Source organism: Pelodiscus sinensis, chromosome 29 (assembly GCF_052426305.1).
Source record: "Pelodiscus sinensis isolate ZL-2025 chromosome 29, ASM5242630v1, whole genome shotgun sequence".
NCBI lineage: Eukaryota > Metazoa > Chordata > Testudines > Trionychidae > Pelodiscus > Pelodiscus sinensis.
The window spans coordinates 13,731,862-13,748,681 of record NC_143080.1 but is presented as its reverse complement, the minus strand read 5'-3'; the positions used below and the strand labels follow the sequence as shown (position 1 = coordinate 13,748,681).

Below are 16,820 nucleotides of genomic sequence, written 5' to 3'. Positions count from 1 at the left end.
GCGGAAGGGTGGGTGTGACCACAGAGGACAGGCCTGCGCCAGTCCCCCCAGAGCGGTGCAGCGAGTGGACAGAGGGAAGCCAATTCATGTGGGGCCTTGCCGCGGCTAGCCTGAGTCAAGGGGAGCACCCGTGCCCCAGGGCAGGTTCCCACACAGAGGACCCGAACTTCCCGAGGTCACGAGCGGAGTGACCCTGCTCAGTTCGCTCTCGGAGGGGGGAGAACTGTGACGTAGTGGGGGTACCTGGCTGGCTACAGCAGGGCAGGGGATGAATCATTATGCAAAAAGGGTCTCTCAACCTGTCCGACCAGCTACCCCCCAGGGAGAGGAACAAAGGAAGGGGGAATGCCGCCCCTTGCTGGGGGGCAGGCGTGGAAGAGAGTTGGTTAGTTGCTGTCTGGGAAGCAGAGGAGAAGGAGCTAGGGAGGGGGGCTGGGATTGTAGGGCCCAGCCACTCCCCATCTCAAGGGGGGGCACTGAGGCCTCTTAGCCCCAGTTCCTGTAACCAGAAGTACACCTGTGCTGTGCTGTATCCTGGAGAAGCAATAAACTCCCTCTGTTCTACTGGCTGGTGGAGTCTGTCCGTGCCATTACGGGGGTGCAGGAGACGGGAAAACCCCAACGCACCGTCACACCCCCGCCTCAAAATGGTTCCTCACCCCTGCTGTAATGGGTCTCTCCCCGCCCAGGCTGACGGCCTTCGTCCTCAAGTCCTTTGGCCAGGCCAGACCCTACATCTCCATCGATGAGAAGCATGTAAACCGCAGCCTGCGGTGGCTGCAGCGTCACCAGCTGGAGAGCGGCTGCTTCCGCCGTGTGGGGGAGCCGTTGAGGAACATCCTGCAGGTGGGAGGCCAGGGAGATGGGCTGATGGGGTGGGGGAGGAGGGAGAAGCTGGGCAAGTTCCTGGCCGCCCCCTATGGCAGCTGGTTGTTGTAATCCGGTTTTGCATAGGGGTTTCCCTGGGTTTTAGTGGTAGCTGAATGGCCCAGAGAGCTGGGAGTGACGGACCGGGCTGAGTCTGGGCACAGCCGAGGGCATCTGCTCAGGGCAAATTGCTCCTTACAGCCCCTGAGTGGAGGCCCTTCCCAAATAGGCCACAAACCAGTCACACAGAGCCCTTCAGCTGCCAATCTGGCCAGCAAGAAGCCTCACGAGCAAAACCCCTCTGATACCCAGCTCTCCCTGTGCCCCAATTAGCCCTGGGCCTGCACACAGGTGACGGGTCTAGAACCCAATTTCACCTCCCCCGAACGGGTTCTTCCGGTCCCAAGAAACCAGCCACAGATCCCAATCGATTTACACTCCGGATCTTACCCACAAGACCACGCTGAGCCAGTCCTTTAGAATCTAAAATCTAAAGGTTTGTTACTAAAAGAAAGAAAAGCACGAGAGTGAGGTTGTTAAAGGAGAATACATCACATGCATCAAATCTCCCAGTTCTCGATACAGACTCTTAGCAGAGACGTTACAAACTGCTCTCTTAAAAGTCTCTGGTTACATCCTATGTCAGGATGGGTCCACGGTTCTTCCCAGCTCGTTGGTCCCTGCAAGGCTGCATCTGGGACCAGGAGCTGAACTCAAGAGCAGACAGAGGGTGCCACATGGCGCTTATATCCCTCTCCTGGCATCTTCCTGGCCAGAGCAGGTCACTGCAGGTCAAATGGTCCATCGACCTATCCTTGTGTCCCAAGGCAGCAACCATTATTGTGGCTGGTCTGCAGATACCCAGACATTCCTCAAGTGTGTCTCTGGCACTTGGAGATCTATTGTCTCTGGAGCCTTGCTAATTAGCATAGCCACTGGCTGACCATTCTTTGCCCATTGCTCTGCTCAGACAGAGAACCTTCCAGCATCACCACAGAGTCCATAATTATAACTCCGCAGACAGACATTACACAAGTACGTGAATAGCACAGACACAGTCAGTAGAACAGAAGCTTTCATGTGACACCTCACGTGGCCCCTCTGTACAGACTTTTGTGACAACCGCCCACCCCCCCGCACGGGTGCAACAGTGATCTTCAGAACCCAATAACGTCACACCGGGTCAGAGGGTTTTTGCAGGAGAGAGCAGCCCTGCTCCATCCACCTGAGCAGCCCAGGCTCCCCACTGGCCCGAGCAGACCCCACACCCATTGCATGGCATGGAGAGCATGGTGGGCCCAGCCCAGCCCTTAAGTCACGTGACTCCCATGTCAGAAAGGCAGTCCTGGTGCATCATGGGAGATGTAGTCCGAAGGACCCAAGTCCCTGGGCATGGGGGCACGGGGCAGGCGCACTGAATGTGGATCTGGCTTGTGGTGAAAGGTTTCCACTCAGTCTCCGATCCCAGAGGCTGCGGTTTGGGCCCCGCTGGTCCCCAGCCGTTTGCAGGGGCCGGGTCTCTCTGGGAGGGCTGGGGCCGCCCCGGCCGCTTGGGAGCTAGGAGGAGACAAATCTCAGGCACAGTCTGGATTCCCGCGCGGGGGACGATTTAACGAGCCGGAGCTCGCCCGGGGGGGGCGAATCCCTCAGCCGCTGCAGGACCGGCCCCGCGTCTCCACAGGCGTCTGGGGAACGTCCCTGCAAACCCGCAGCCCGGCCCTGGCGCAGGGGCTGAGGGAGGATTTCACACGGGGCCAGTGCAGCCGTGGCCATGGAGCCATTGCCGCCTCTCGCGAACTAGCCCGTGGGACTCACTGCCACAGCCTGGCCTCCCGGGCTGCTACGACCCACGTGGGCCTGACAGGCCCCAGCAGGAGGAGGGGCCCATGCAAGCCCCCCACAGCGCTGGAGCCAGATCTGCTGGCCCTACAGGCCTGGCCTGAGGCGGCTCCTGGTGTCTCCATCTCCCGCAGGGCAACATCATGGATGAAATCTCTCTCTCGGCTTACGTCACGGCAGCGCTCCTGGAGCTGGGGCAGCCGCTCACGGTGAGGCCAAGCCCTGCCTTCCTGCCGGGGCAGGGACCAGGGCACTGGGGGGGCTCAGGGCGAGGATATGGGGGTGTCAGGGCGATGTTCGGGGTACTGGAGATGGGAGGAGGTGTTGGGGGAGGGGGTGCTGGCAGTCTGTTGAGTTGGTACCAAGGCCTGGGGCAGGGTGATGTGGGGTGTTGGGCTGGGGTAGGGCAGGGAGATTTGGCAGGTGGGGAGGGGCTGAGCTGGTTTGGTGTCTAGAGCTCAGTGGGGGAACCTGGGTGAGGCTTGTGGGGGTGCTCGGTGCAGGTGACGGGGGTAGGGACGGGCTGGGACAGGTGAGAGCTGGCTGCCAGGTGGAGCGCTGTGAGGGTCCATGGGCTGGGAGCCGGGGGGCACGCCCAGGCGTGGGGCGTCTCCTCTGGGCAGCTCAGCCTGACGGGGCGTCTGTTGGGTGTCTCCCCCATCCCAGGACCCCACGGTGACCAGGGCCCTCCAGTGCCTCCAGGAGTCCTCGCGCACCAGTGACCTCTACACGCGGGCGCTGCTGGCCTACGCCTTCGGGCTGGCGGGGCGCACGGAGCTGCGGGATGCCCTTCTGCAGAGCCTGGCCCAGCACAGCGTCAGCGCCGGTACCGCAGCGCCTCGCTCCAGTGCCCTCCCCCCTGGCGGCCTCCAGACACAGGGCAGGGCTGCCCCCCACGGCCCTGCCCACCCACTGCCCCCTGCCCTGGTGATGGCTCTTCCCTCGGCCCTTCAGCTAGGCCCTGCTCCCCTCCTGCCCCCTGCCCGAGGACCCCGCACTCCGGCGCCCAGTGTCCCCCTCTACCAGAGGTGATCCCGAGCACAAGCAGGCTGGGCAATTGCATCCCATGGGGTCTCCACTTTGATCTTCCCCCACCAGCCGCTCATCTAATGCATGTGGCCTGTTCCCTGGGGGTGGGGCTGGGATGGATTTTGGGTTGTGGATAGAATACAGCGAATATTTCTAATGGGCGGGGCTGCCCTTCCCTCGGCCCCTCTCCTAGGGGGACAGCTCCACTGGCGGAGGCAGGTGAAGGGCCTGCCCAGCCCCGAGTCCCACCGGAACCATATGGCGGAGGTGGAGCTGACGGCTTACGTGCTGCTGGCCCATCTCTCCCTGCCCAACGTGTCTGCTGCCGACGTGGCGACCGCCTCCCAGATCGCCCGCTGGCTCAGCAAGCAGGAGAATCTCTACAAGGACTCTGTCAGCATCCCGGCAAATCCCGATCCTGCTGCAGAGAGTTGGAGGCGGGGTCCTGTTGTCCCCTCGGTGACTTTCCTGCCCCAGGACACGGTGGTGGCCCTGCAGGCCCTGGCCAGATACGCAGCCCTGACGTACAGCGCGAGCGGGACGGTGTCGGTGACCGTGAGCTCCCCGGCCGGGGCCCGGCAGCAATTCCACGTGGAGAACGCCAACCGGCTGGAGCTGCAGCGAGCGGCCCTGCAGGAGATCCCCGGGCAGTACACGGTGCAGGCCAGCGGCAGCGGCTGTGTCTTCGTGCAGGTGAGGGCAGGAGCCCCTGGGGCCCAGCAGGCCCGGCGGTGAGTGGCTGTGCCCTGGGACTGCCCCACGGCTGGGCCCCACGGTGCCAGGCTCCGCCCCAACCCTCTCACTTTTCTCCCAGCTGATTCTGTGCTACAACGTGCCGCCCCCCAAGAGCGCCGCCACCTTTGAGCTGCGGGTGGAGACGGAGCCGAAGGAGTGCAGCGAGGGCGCCGCATCCCGCTTCAGCCTGGCCCTGCACGCCCGGTACCAGCCCGGCCCCCCACCCGCTGGGTCCGACTCCGGGGCAGGGACAGGCCCAGGCAGTGAGGAAGTGGCTGGGCAGAGCTGTCTGTCACACTCACAGGGCACCCAGCGGTCCCAGGGGTAACCCCCTTCCGTGGGGATCCGCTCTCCCCTGGGGGCTGAGCCCCTCCCCCGTTCCCCCACCTCTCTGAGCTCCAGCCCGCCTGGCTCTGCCGTGGGCCCCTCAGGGGGTCCCCTCGCTCTGGGCCCCGGGGCCTGCACTCCCAGGGGATGGCGCAGCCCTGTTCTCTAGTCCGCAGCGACTCAGCCAGCGTGAAACAGGAGGTTTATTGAGCTGGCTGGAACCATCCGTGTCGTCCGAGCTGGGTCCGCAGGCCCCCAATTACTGGGGTCTGCACCCTCCAGCCACTGGCCAGGGTCCTGAATCCCCTTTCACCTCGTAACACCAATAACCCAGGGACACCCCTTCAGCGTGGAAACACTTTGAACCCCAAATCCCCCTGAGCACATCGTCCTACTGCAGGGCTGGGGGGGAGGGGCTGGGGGAGCCATTCACCCCCAGGGCTCGGAGCCCCTTGAAATCTTAGAATCAGAGGGTTGGGAGAGGCCTCAGGGAGTCGTTGAGTCCAGCCCCCTGCCCAAAGCAGGACCAATGCGCCAGGCAGTGACGGGCAGGTCCTGGGGCTGAACTGGAGCAGTCGGCTCCCAAGCAGCTCCTGGGGCCACTGCCCCTTGCTCAGGCTGGCTGGGACACGGGGGGTTCACAGTCCAAGACAGGCAGAGGGCCTGAGACGCCTGCAGGGCTGAGAAGATGTGAGGCCTCCCCTGCCCCTCCATCCCCCCTCCCCGGGCTCTGTACCCAGGGCTGCCCCGGCCTCAGCCCCGGCTCCTCTTGCAGGTACAGGGGGGAGCGCTCAGCCACCAACATGGCCATCATCGAGGCCAAGCTGCCGTCCGGCTACGTCCCCGCCAAGAGCTCCCTGGGGCAGGTGAGACCAGACAGTGCCAGTCACACAGTCCGAATCCAGGGACTGGTCCATGGGGAGAGCCCAGCCCCCCAGGAGAACACAGATTGCAGCTCTGACCCCCACAGAGCTACCCCCACAGCGCCCTGCCCCCCGCAGCACAGCGCCCCCTAACACAGCCGTGAGGCGCTGCACAGCCCTGGGTCTCCCATCCCGTCACTGAGCAGCTCCTGCCCGTGACTAGCTCCCCTGCAACAAAGCGCCCCTATCTAGACCCTCCCCCTCCCAGAGCAGCCCCCTAGTGACCTGGGGGGTGACAGCCAGGCCCCTGGGCCATGGAGGGTGTTTAGGGCCCCATGTCCCACCCCCAGCCAGGCAGTGAATCCGGTCTCAGCCCCTCCGTGCGAGGCTCAGCCGTTCCCTCCCCCCGCTCCTAGCTGGAGAAGCAGCCCTTGGTGAAGAGGCTGGAGGTGCAGAAGGACCAGGTGACCATCTACCTGGACCAGGTGAGTGCTCAGGGCTCTGGTGCCAGTGGGGAGGGTGTGTCCTGCGCGGGCTCCATCCCTGTTACCACTGCTCTGGTTGGCTGCACCACACTCAGGTGAAATCTGCTCCCATCTCAAGGGCCCGGTTTCCATGTAGGAAGGGGAGTTGGGACCAGCCTCGGCCAAACACCAGGGAGGGCGTGAAGGGGGCTGTGGGGAGCTCAGGGGTGGGGGAGCTGGGCCAGGCCACTTGCTGGGAGGGGGCTGGAGCTGTCAGTGCAGACGCTCAGCCCGGGCGTTCGCTCTGTCACTCTCTCGGCAGCTGACAAAGGAGGCGGCGAGTTTCACCTTCTCCCTGGAGCAGGATTTCCCTGTGAAGAATCTCAGAGCGGCCCCTGTGAGGCTGTACGATTACTACGAGCCGGGTGAGTCCCGCCTCGGGCCCTGCTCCTGTGGGCACGCTGGCACAGTCAGTGTCCTGCATGGGCCCCACCTCCGTTACCGCTGCTCTGGTGGGCTGTGCCACACTCAGTGGGGATGGGGGGGGAAGTCACTGAACTTTCCCCCATCCCAAGGGCCCCAGATGATTCAGGTCGGAGCCTTCCCAGGTTCACTCTGTGGGTCTGGCTCATGACAGGGTCTCGGGAGCCCAGTGTTTGTCGGGCCAGTGGGGACACTGCAGCTAGTGTAACTGGGGCCGTGCTAGCAGGAGCAGGAGGAATCCTGCCCCTCCAGGGCCTGTGAGGGAGTGAGAGGAGGACCTGGCAGTGCAGGGGCTACACAAGGCCTTTTTGTCCAATTAGCCCCGCCCCGTTTTACCTGCAGCCAATGCCAGGCCTGGAGGGAGAATAAAAGGAGGGAACCTGGCTCAGTTCAGGGCTGACCAGCAAAGGGGCAGGAGCTGGTTCTGCCGGCCACAGGATCTGAGCCAGGGCTGTTGGCTGAAGGAGGACACAAGTCTCTCTTCTCCGCCTGCCTAGGTGCAAAGGGGGAGAACCAGAAAGACACCACTCCCCCCCCACAGGAGGGGGAAATTGGATTCTTGGGGCCACGCCCCACAGCGAAGGAGAAGACTTTTCTAAGTGGCTGAAAGTCCTGCACCCCGGGCCCCCAGCTACCCCCAGGATCTCATGACCCAGCTACAGGGCCCCACACAGTTGCTCTCCCTCTAGCTCCTCAGATGCCCCCAGAAAGCCTTGTGCTGGGCTGGGCCGGCAGGGTGGTGTCCCTGAGTGCGTTGAGGGGCGACTTACAGAGCTCATCTGGCCGGGGGTTGGGGAGAGTGCTCAGCCCCACTCAGACACCTGGGCCACCTCGCACTCCCTCTGGGGCTCAGAGCCACAGGAGGGCTCCCCTGGGCTGGGGCTCAGACCCTGCCTGGGCGGGAGTGGGGGGAGGGGCTCTCTCCTCATCCCTCCCCCCCTTGCCTTGCAGGGGAGCACACAGAGGCTGAGTACAGCGCCCCCTGCGGCTCAGGTAGGTGTGATGCACCCACCCAACTCCAGTCCCTACACCTGTCTGGGGGGCAAGGCCGTGGGGGGGAAAGGTCTGTGTCGGGGGAGAAGGGAGCATGGGACCCACGAGGGGGAGGGATACGTTGGGGGAAGGGTCTATGCGGGGCACAAGGGACTCTGTGGTGTGGGGGTGACTGTGAGGGGGGAGTCTTTGGGGGTTGGGAGAGTTCTGGGGGCCATGTGGAGAGGTGTCCATCGGGCGGGGGAGGGGTTTGATCCTCTCTCAGGGGGTGTTTGTTTATTTAAAGCCCCTGATGCCGAGACGTTGGGAAATTCCCGCTGAAGCCCCCGCCCAGCAGCCCCCCGCGCCCGTCCTGAGAGCCGCCCTGGCAGCCGGACACCCCAGGATCTTCTCGGCTGCTGCTGTTCCCCCTTTGCACCTTCTTCAGCCAACGCCTCCCTGGTTGCTCTGGAAACATCCCCCTGCTCCCCCCTCCCACCCCCAGACCAGCCGCGGGGTCCCAGCTGTCCGTCACCCATGGGAACCAGGGGCTGCTGTGGGGACCCCGGGGGTTTGCCATGTGTCCTGCTGAGACCCTAACACAAGATACAACCCCCGCCTGTGTGTGAGGCTGCTCTCTTGCTTTGTGCTGCCCGGCTGCTGCTCCTCGCATGGCTCCTCCGCAGCCTGAGAGCAGCCGCTCCTGGGCCTGCGGCTCTGCCCCCTTCCTGCCCTGCGCTCACTGGGGCGGGGTTTGGTTCAGAACTAATGTCAGGGCAGTTGGTTATTTCCCCCAGGCCCTGCCCCAGTGGGAGATGCTCGCTGTGCTGCGCGGGAGGGTCGATTAGGGACCGAGTGACGCTGCACCATCGTCGGCCCTTCTCTCCCGCCACCCGCCGTAGCTCGACCGGCTCGCCTGGGCTGAACCCACAGAGCCTGGAAGCCCCGGCCTGAGAGAGGGAGGAGCAGCCTGTCCCACCCGCTGCTCCTGCCTGTTTGTGTTTTGGTGCCACCTGTGTAACGCCAGAGACCTGGGACCGTGCTGGGGCAGCGCCCCTCTGTGAACGGTCCCTCCCCAGCCAGACGGGGCCAGAGCCTGACAGACGCACTGTGGCAGCCCAGCCAGGCCTGCAGGGCCCCGGGCAGCCCAGGCCTGTCGTTCCTGAGACCCTACACTGAGATCAGGTAGCAAGAAAAACCCACAGACCGTTCGCCGCTGCCCCACCCCCGTCCTAGAGAAGCAAAACCCTTTTTAAAGCAGGAAGCTCATGGTGCAGTACGGTGCGGGGGGGGGGGGGTTATAGGCACCAGCTTCAATGGGCAGGGACTGAAAGATTCATCAGTTAGGACACTGCCCCATAACCATTCAAGGTCATTTTCATCCCAGATCTCAATGACTCGGGAACACGTCGGACTCTCTGCTGAACAGGTCCAGACAGCAGGGGTCCCTACTTTAGAACCCGGCCAGCGTGGCATGGATTTCCATGGCAATGGCAAAAAACATTTCTCTTTCCCGAGCACAATCCCCTGCCAAACTTTCAGTGCTAGAGCTCTTCAAAAACTGCTCAGTAAAATGGACAGTCCAGAAAAAGCCAACTGTGCTGAGCTTGTGCACATTGTGCATGCACACCCATCGCACACCCGCCCCCTTCGCAGACCGAACGGGGGGGAAGGCACTCTTCACCCTTGAGTTCTGGTAGGGGGTTTTGTTGATACATGATTTCATTGTTCTACCGCGTTACAATCTAATGTTATGACCCTGTTTAGTAACTGGGGCCACGCGCTGGAGTCTGTGACCCGACCTAGGAATCCTGTCGGATCTCCTCAGGCGCTGGGCGCTCAGGGACCGGCCCAAACCGGATTTTCCCGCCAAGCGGTCACGAGGGTTCCGCTCCCCTCAGACCCCCCCGGCGGCGTTACAAGGGCTGCGTTGCCTCAGCCTGGGGGCTGTCTGCCCTAGTGGCTGGAGTACGCGGGCCCCTCTGCTCTGCCACCTGCCAGCGAGGGGCAGCCCCAGCCACGCCTGCCGTGGAGGAAGGGGATTTTCCCATCCCTCACCCCCACACAACCTGCTTGTACCAGCCTGCGACTCCCCTTCACCCTTCAGTCCCGTCAGGACTTGTGGGGCTCCCCAGTGCTCTCCAGGGGCTCTAAATCAGCCTGAGGGTTAACGTCCTGGGCGCCTCCCCCAGCGCCACTGCCACGTCCTCAGGAGAGAAAGGGCCTGGCCCTTAGGGCTTTACTCAGCGAGCCAAAGGGTTTGAATTACTGGGTCTGGGTTCAAGCCCCTGGTTGTTGCTGACACTGTCACGTGTTTGGTTTGATGCTTGTTTTATCTGCATCAGGTTCTCCTCCCCATTTCCCCCTTTGTAATCAATCCCTGAATAGCCTCTTACTTGGTTTGCAGCTGAACATCCCCTCCTCTCTCTTCATTGCACCTGCACAGGAGAGAGGGGAAGGCGGAGACAGGAGCGACTGCAGCTCTAAAACAATTCCTGGGTGATAGACCCTGATGGGGGTGGGGGGAGGACAAGCCTGTACTTGTGGGAAGGGTCCCGAGTGGCATTTTGGACTGTGTTTGCCTCCTACACCTTTGGGGTCACAGGCATTATCTGCAAATAGCCTTTCGTTAAGTCAATGGTCAATAGATACTTGCACCCTCCTCCTCAGGCATCCCAGGAGTTCTTCAGTGTGCGGCATTGGATCTGCTTTGCACCAGGATATAGCATTAACCTGACAGAAATTGATACAGAAATTCAAAGTGCCATTGGGTTTTGGTAAAAAGATAGATTCCTCCGTTCACTCTGTGACTCTTCAGTTACTCCCAACTTCAGCATTGCATTGAGTTCGTGTCAGACGGCCGTCCACATCTTCTGTGGGAGGGGGTGGTGAATGTCCCTCACTTTCTGCCCTTGACCTGTGTCAATGTGGTGGGTTATAAATTTTATCCATCCCAGGTGAGTAGCTAAACATCCTGAAAGTTATCCCAGAGGTGCAGTATCTGGTTTCATGTGAAGGAGAGGGGGCGGAGGCCTTCCCCCACTTCTGCCAGTTTTGGGTCTAGGGGTTCGCCCATCAGGGGTACGTCTACACTACAGAGAAGATTCAAGCTGCCACTGTCGATCTTCCCTGGTTTGAATTAGCAGGTCTAGTGAAGACAGCTGATTCGAACTGAAAGGGGCTCTCTGGTTGATGCTGGCCGTCTGCTTCTGCGAGGAGTAAGGGAAGTGGAAGAAAGAGTCCCTTGGACACAAGGCATCACAAGCATTAAAAGGCATTAAAAGCAATATTTGAACGGAATAACAATCTACATCTACTCCTTAACCCAATTTAGCAGCTTAATTCTTAATTCAGTTTAACACACTCACACACACTCACCCTCTGGGGCTGGCCAGACCCCAGGGAATGTTGGGTAATTTGGTTGAGGTGGAAGTCCAATGTGCACATCACCCCAATATGCCGAATCGATGGACTCCAACTCCTGGGGGGAAATGGTGTGGTACATATCCCCTCGGCAGGGGCCAGGCCGGTGGGATGCATCCACTGGCTGCACACAGTCCAGGTGGGGTGATATCCGTTAGTGACACCCCCTTCTTCTTACTGGTGTGTCCACGACCGATCCAGAAATATCCGGTTTTTGCACCACTTGCCTCACCACTAGTGAGAAACAATGGTCTGTCCTTGGTTAGACTCTTCTCTTGTTACTTTTCTTATCTGGCAATGCTGGAAACGCTGCCTCAGCCACATACACAGAGTTCTTTTATTTCCCACGGTCCTTCTTCTTAAAGTTGTAAACACGTCCATGATCCTCCAGGGGTTTTGTCCAGAACAAACAAGTCCATAATTCTCTGGGGCGCTTGCCTGGACCTCAGCATGGCCTCTCTTCAGCTCACTTACTGTTGATTCACTCATGCACTCGTGCTAACCATTCACACTACCCATGATTCATGACACAGGTGACAGAGGAAGGCTGGGTCAGTGGTTAGAGAACTGAGCTGGGTTCAGCTCCCTGCTCTGGCCTGGTTCCTGGGACACTCGGGGTAAGTCACTGGGCTGGGATTCCCAACCCAACTCCCCTTAAGGTCAGTCAGTGTCAGGCACCTACACAGCTCTGTGAATCCCATAGTCGTGTCGTGCTTCGGTTCCCCCCACCTGTAGCACGGGGCTAATAGCCCTGCCCTGCCTCACAGGCAGGTGAGAGGATCAATACAGCGATGCCCAGGAGGTGATCACTATGGCAGTGGGGGCCAAGGCAGCACCCTGAGCCTGGTCCGCACCAGGAAGTGTTGCTGGGGCAGTGGAAACCCCCCAGTGTGGACACAGCTCTAGCCCTGTGTAAGTGATTCTCCTCCCCTGGCACCACTGATGATGTCGAGTGAAATAATCCCATTGGCACTGGACAAAGCAGCCGCAGCATTTGCCTGGCACCCACCACCTGACACGGACAGAGATGAAAACTGGCTGAGGAGTTGGGGGGGACAGTAGATCACTGCTCCTGCACCTGAAGCATCACAGCCCGTTAAACAGCTTCTCAGCCACTAAAACCATCGCCCCAGTGTCTGAACTTGGCTTTCCTGGGGCAGGCAGGAGGAGACCCGGCTGGGAAAAAAACGGCCTTTCTTCAACATGAAATTCTTCCCGGAACAAGCTTTGAATTTCAGCTATTCTAGGTGTGTTTGGAATCACCTTCTGCCTCCAGAGCCCTGTGACTGGAACAGGAGCATTTACTTCTCGCATTGGCCTCCTGCACACTGTGTGACCATTTGTCGTCTTTTTCTCATGCATCCTGTGAACTTTGTCATTTGCTTTTCAGCCCCAGCTCCCAGAGTCAAGGGATTCAATGAGCCTCTCAGTTTCGTTATTAGTTCTCTCCAACCTTTTTACACCGAAGATCCCTTCTTCAATGTCAGGGCAATCCAAGATCTACTCCAAACACCCACCACCTTTCCCAAGTACCCATCCCTTCTCTGAGGCCCCATCCTCTCCCTTCCCCTCCTCTCCATCACTTGCTGTCCCCGGCCCTTACGCACTCTCCCTGGGTTGAGACAGGAGGTGCGGGCTCTGAGGTGGGAATGGGGGATTTGGGTGTGGGAAGGGATGAGAGATGTAAACTCTGGGAGGGAATTCAGGTGCAGCAGGAGCTTGAAAACAGATAGATGTCTCAGGAAGGGGGGTGTGACATACTGGACCGGCCTGGGCACAGTTAAAGGTGTCCACTCAGGACTTTGGGGCTCCTTACAGACCCCAGACTGGAGACCTTCCCAAACAGGCCACAAACCAGTCCCACAGAGCGCTTCAGCTGCTTGCCCTGAAGCCTCATGAGCAAAACCCCTCCAATCCCCAGCAATATCCATGCCCCAGATGGCCCCGGGCCTCATATTCAGGTGAGGGGTCTTAGAACCCAATTTCACCTACCCCGAACAAGTTCTGTCCGGTTCCAAGAAACCAGCCACAGATCCCCAGTCAATTTACCTTCCGGAGCTTACCCACGAATCACACTGAGCCAATCCTTTAACATCTAACTTCTAAAGGTTTATTGCTACCAGAAAGAAAAGCACGAGAGTAAGGGTGAAAAGTATCATACATTGCATCTCCCAGCTCTCAATGCAGGCTCTGGCAGAGATGTTATAGCTGCTGGCTTGGAAGTCCTTGTACATCCTAGGTTAAAACGGGTCCTCAGTTCTTTCCAGCTCTTCGATCCCTGCACTGCTGCCTCTGGGATGAAGTGCTGAGCTGAGTACCAAGATGGAGTCAGCTACATGGCATCTTTATACATCCTTCCTGGTCTCTTCTTGGCTGCAGCAGGTCACCTGGCCAGTGGCCTATCACTGTGTTCCCTGCTGGTAGCCCTTAGGCGTCGGTCACCATTCCCGAGCCGTGTCCTTGGCCCATTGAGTGCTATTGTCCCACAGGGCCTCACTAATCAGCATGTCCATAGGCCGGGCTCTGCCCACTGCTCAACCACATTCAGAGAGACTTCCAGTCTCCACACAGATTACAGATTCCTAACTACACACACAGACATTATACAGATATGTGAAGAGCAGATACAGAATCAGAAGAAAGCAAGCTTTTGTTTGCCCCCTCATATGGCCCCCTTTGTGCCACGTTTGGGGCGAACACCCCCCCATGGGTGCAGCAGTGACCCGGCTGCTCCCCTCACAATCCAATAATGTGACACTTCTGAGGTGCGACTGTGCAGCCGGCTGACTTCCTAGGAGGAACAGGCATTGAGTGGGGGGAGCACAGGGAATGGCTCAAACATCCCGAGGGGTGGCCAGAGGCAGGACACTCATCCTGCAGCGTGGGGGGAGGGGGTGGCCGTGACCTCACACAGGCCTTTGGCAGGCCCTCCCCATATTAGGCAAAGATGGTGGGGAGGTGGTGACCTCACTGAGAGATGGTGACATCAGCCAGGCACAAGAGGGGTAAGGCCGGGATGACCTCGCAGACCCCTGTGGCATTTGCTAAGGCAAGTCTCTGTCTCGCGATGTCTCTCTGAGGACTCAGAGCTTCCTGCTTCCTGCACGTGAGCACCTGGAGGAACCTCTGTCGAGCTTCCTCCTCCTTCTCCTGATTTGCCTATGACCCAGACATCCCTGTGGAGAAGGTAAGAGCCTCCGAGGGGGTGGGAACTGCTCAGTCTGATCCACCTGGTCCCGGCTGGATTCTAGGCACGGAACACTGGGTGAAAGGGTCGGAATTTTATTCCCCACCTGGGGCTTTGTCCCTTAGAACCACTGGGGCCGTGGGGGTTTCTCCTGTTTGGTTTCTCTTTCCCTCCGTCCCGCCCGCATTTCTCTTCTTTTCTTGTCTCTTTTGTCCTCTTCTGCTCCCCACCCCACATGAAGAGCTGGTCTCCCAGGAGTCAAACCAGAAAGGTGGGGCATAAATAGTGCTCTGACTGGGATCACCCCCATGATGCTTTGGGCTCTTTGGTGAGAACGTTCCACCGCCCTCCCTCAGTCTCTCCGATTGGCAGGACAGAGGCATTGATGGGGAGGAGTCTCAGGTCCTTGTCCTTGTGCAAGTCTGAGCCAGTACGTCAGACCCAAGGAGATGTTTCGCTAAGGTTGGTGGTTCTCTGTGTTCACTGTCTTGGGCCCAGACCCACTTCCTCAGATCATATTCTGGAAGACAGTTGGCATTACCATATACACCAAAGGAATAGAATGAAAAAAAGTGAACACATTATTAACCTGACAAATTAGATTAAGTACAGAAGGTGGGGTGAGGGAGAGGTAGGGAGGGAATAGCTGTTAATGAATGGCTAATCGGGCTGATGAGTGGGGAAGCTATCATTGTAATGGGCAAGGGAATTAGCATCTTTGTATCTTTGGCACATCTCTTATTTTGAGTTCAGGGAGCTGTGTAGACACACCCTAAGGTGCTACAGGACAAGTCCTTGTCTTTTAAAGCTACAGACTCCCAGGGCTGCCCCTCTGAAACTAGTTCTGTGACATCCTTTGGAAGCCCTTCCCACTCTGCTGTTGCTGTCAATGATGTGTTAAATGGGAGGGAGGGAGATGTTCTCTTATAACCTCAGCCCCTGATTTCCCCTCCTCTCCTCCAGCCAGGGCAGAGCAGGGCAAGGGCCCGGCCGGCCACAGGGATGGAGTCAGCTCCCTGCTGGGCACGGGGCTGTCCCTGCCTCCTGAGAGGAGATGCCCAGGCCCAGCCCCTGAGGAGCCAGCTGCACTGCAGGGGTAGGACCAGGCTATGGGGAGCATCTCTGAGTCATGAGCTCTAGCTGCTCCTTATCGAGTGAGGCTGAGTCTAGGCTGCAAGTTTTTGCAGCAGAGAGTATGCTAATGACTCATTAGCATGAATTGCGATGTCATTAGCATATTTCGTGCTGATGCTTTTTGCACAAAGGGTTTTTGCGCAAAAAGGAACAGCGTAGCCACTTCCGTTTTTCGCCATAAAGCCCTTTTGCACCAGATCCGGAGAGGCATAAGGATCTTGTGCAAAAAGGAGGTTTTGAGCAAAACAGAAACGACTACCCTGCTTCTTTTTGTGCAAACACCCCCTTGCGCAAAAACCATCAGTCCCTCATTAGCATACTCTCTGCTGCAAAAACCTCTCAGCGTAGACAAGCCCGAGAGCAGTAAAACCAGCAGCAAAAGAAGAACAGCAGCAGCAGCAGAAACAGCAGCAGCAGAAGGCGGCGGAGCAGCGGAAGGAGCAGAAGTAGCATCAGCAGAAGAATCAAAAGAGGAAGAAGCAGAAGAAGTAACAACAACAGAAGGTACAGCAGAAAGAGGAACAACAGGAAAAGAAGCTGCAGTAGCACAAACAAAAGAAGAAGAAGCATGAAAAAAGCAGGGGCAGAAGAAGTAGTAGAAAAAGAATAGTAGAAGAAACAGGACGTAGTAGCAGAAGAAGAAGAAGAATTAAAAGAAGCAGCAGTGGCACAAGAAGAAAAGTAGCAGCAGCAGGAGAAAAAGCAGAAGAAGAAGGAACAGAAAAAGCATCAGTAGCAGAAGAATCAGTAACAGATTGAAAGGAAGCAGAAACAGGACAGAAACAGCCACAGAATCAGCAGCAGCAGCAGCAGCAGAAGAGACAGCAACAGATTGAGGCAAAAGTGGCAGCAGCCAGGGGCAGATGACCGTTTTGCGGGGCCCCAGGCAGCATAATTTCGCGGGGCCCCCCCTTTGCCACAGCGCATGCGCAGTAATGCCATGCGCATGCGCGGTGGCGCCACGGCGCATGCGCGGGGCTTTTTGAAGCGCGGGGCCCAGGGCGGCCGCCCCGTTCGCCCTGCCCTATATCCGCCCTTGGCAGCAGCAGTAGCAATACTAGAAGAAGCAACAAAAAGGATAGAGGAGCAGAAGCAGATGAAGCATCAGGAGAAATATAAGAAGAAGCAGTGGCAGCAACAGAAAAGCAGCAGCAGTAGAAGTTGCAGCGGAATAAGAAACAGAAGAAGCAGCCTGAAAAGAAGTTGGGGCAGGGAAAGGTGCAGGAACAGAAGCTGATGAAGCAGCAGCAGAAACATTGGGAGAAGTAGCAGAAGAAATGTGGCAGGAGGAGAAGAAGAAATAGCAGAAGAAGGAGAAACAGCAGCACAGGAAAAGAGCAGAAGAAATAGGTGGTAGCAGCTACAGCAGTAGAAGAAACTCAGCAGAAGAAGGCAGAAGAAGAAAACTAGCAGCAGAATAAGTAGTAGCAACAAAGGAAGGAGGAGCAAAAGCAGCAGCAGAAGAATCAACAAAAGAAACAACAGAAGAAACAGCAG

At 58.5% G+C, this 16,820-nt stretch overlaps 1 protein-coding gene across 2 annotated transcripts in view; it reads left to right on the top strand.

The window, feature by feature from the left end:
- Nucleotides 1-9,170, top strand: part of LOC102456764 (alpha-2-macroglobulin-like protein 1) — a 70,849-nt gene extending 61,679 nt beyond the window's left edge. For both annotated transcript variants that reach the window (XM_089773963.1, XM_089773962.1), the window contains exons 26-35: nucleotides 690-846; nucleotides 2,841-2,915; nucleotides 3,373-3,532; nucleotides 3,929-4,428; nucleotides 4,550-4,674; nucleotides 5,573-5,663; nucleotides 6,077-6,145; nucleotides 6,447-6,549; nucleotides 7,559-7,600; nucleotides 7,887-9,170. In XM_089773963.1, the coding sequence (XP_089630089.1) occupies nucleotides 690-846; nucleotides 2,841-2,915; nucleotides 3,373-3,532; nucleotides 3,929-4,428; nucleotides 4,550-4,674; nucleotides 5,573-5,663; nucleotides 6,077-6,145; nucleotides 6,447-6,549; nucleotides 7,559-7,600; nucleotides 7,887-7,921 (1,357 nt within the window). In that variant the 3' untranslated portion in view covers nucleotides 7,922-9,170. The remainder of the gene's footprint in view (nucleotides 1-689; nucleotides 847-2,840; nucleotides 2,916-3,372; nucleotides 3,533-3,928; nucleotides 4,429-4,549; nucleotides 4,675-5,572; nucleotides 5,664-6,076; nucleotides 6,146-6,446; nucleotides 6,550-7,558; nucleotides 7,601-7,886) is intronic.
- Nucleotides 9,171-16,820: the final 7,650 nt, after the last annotated feature.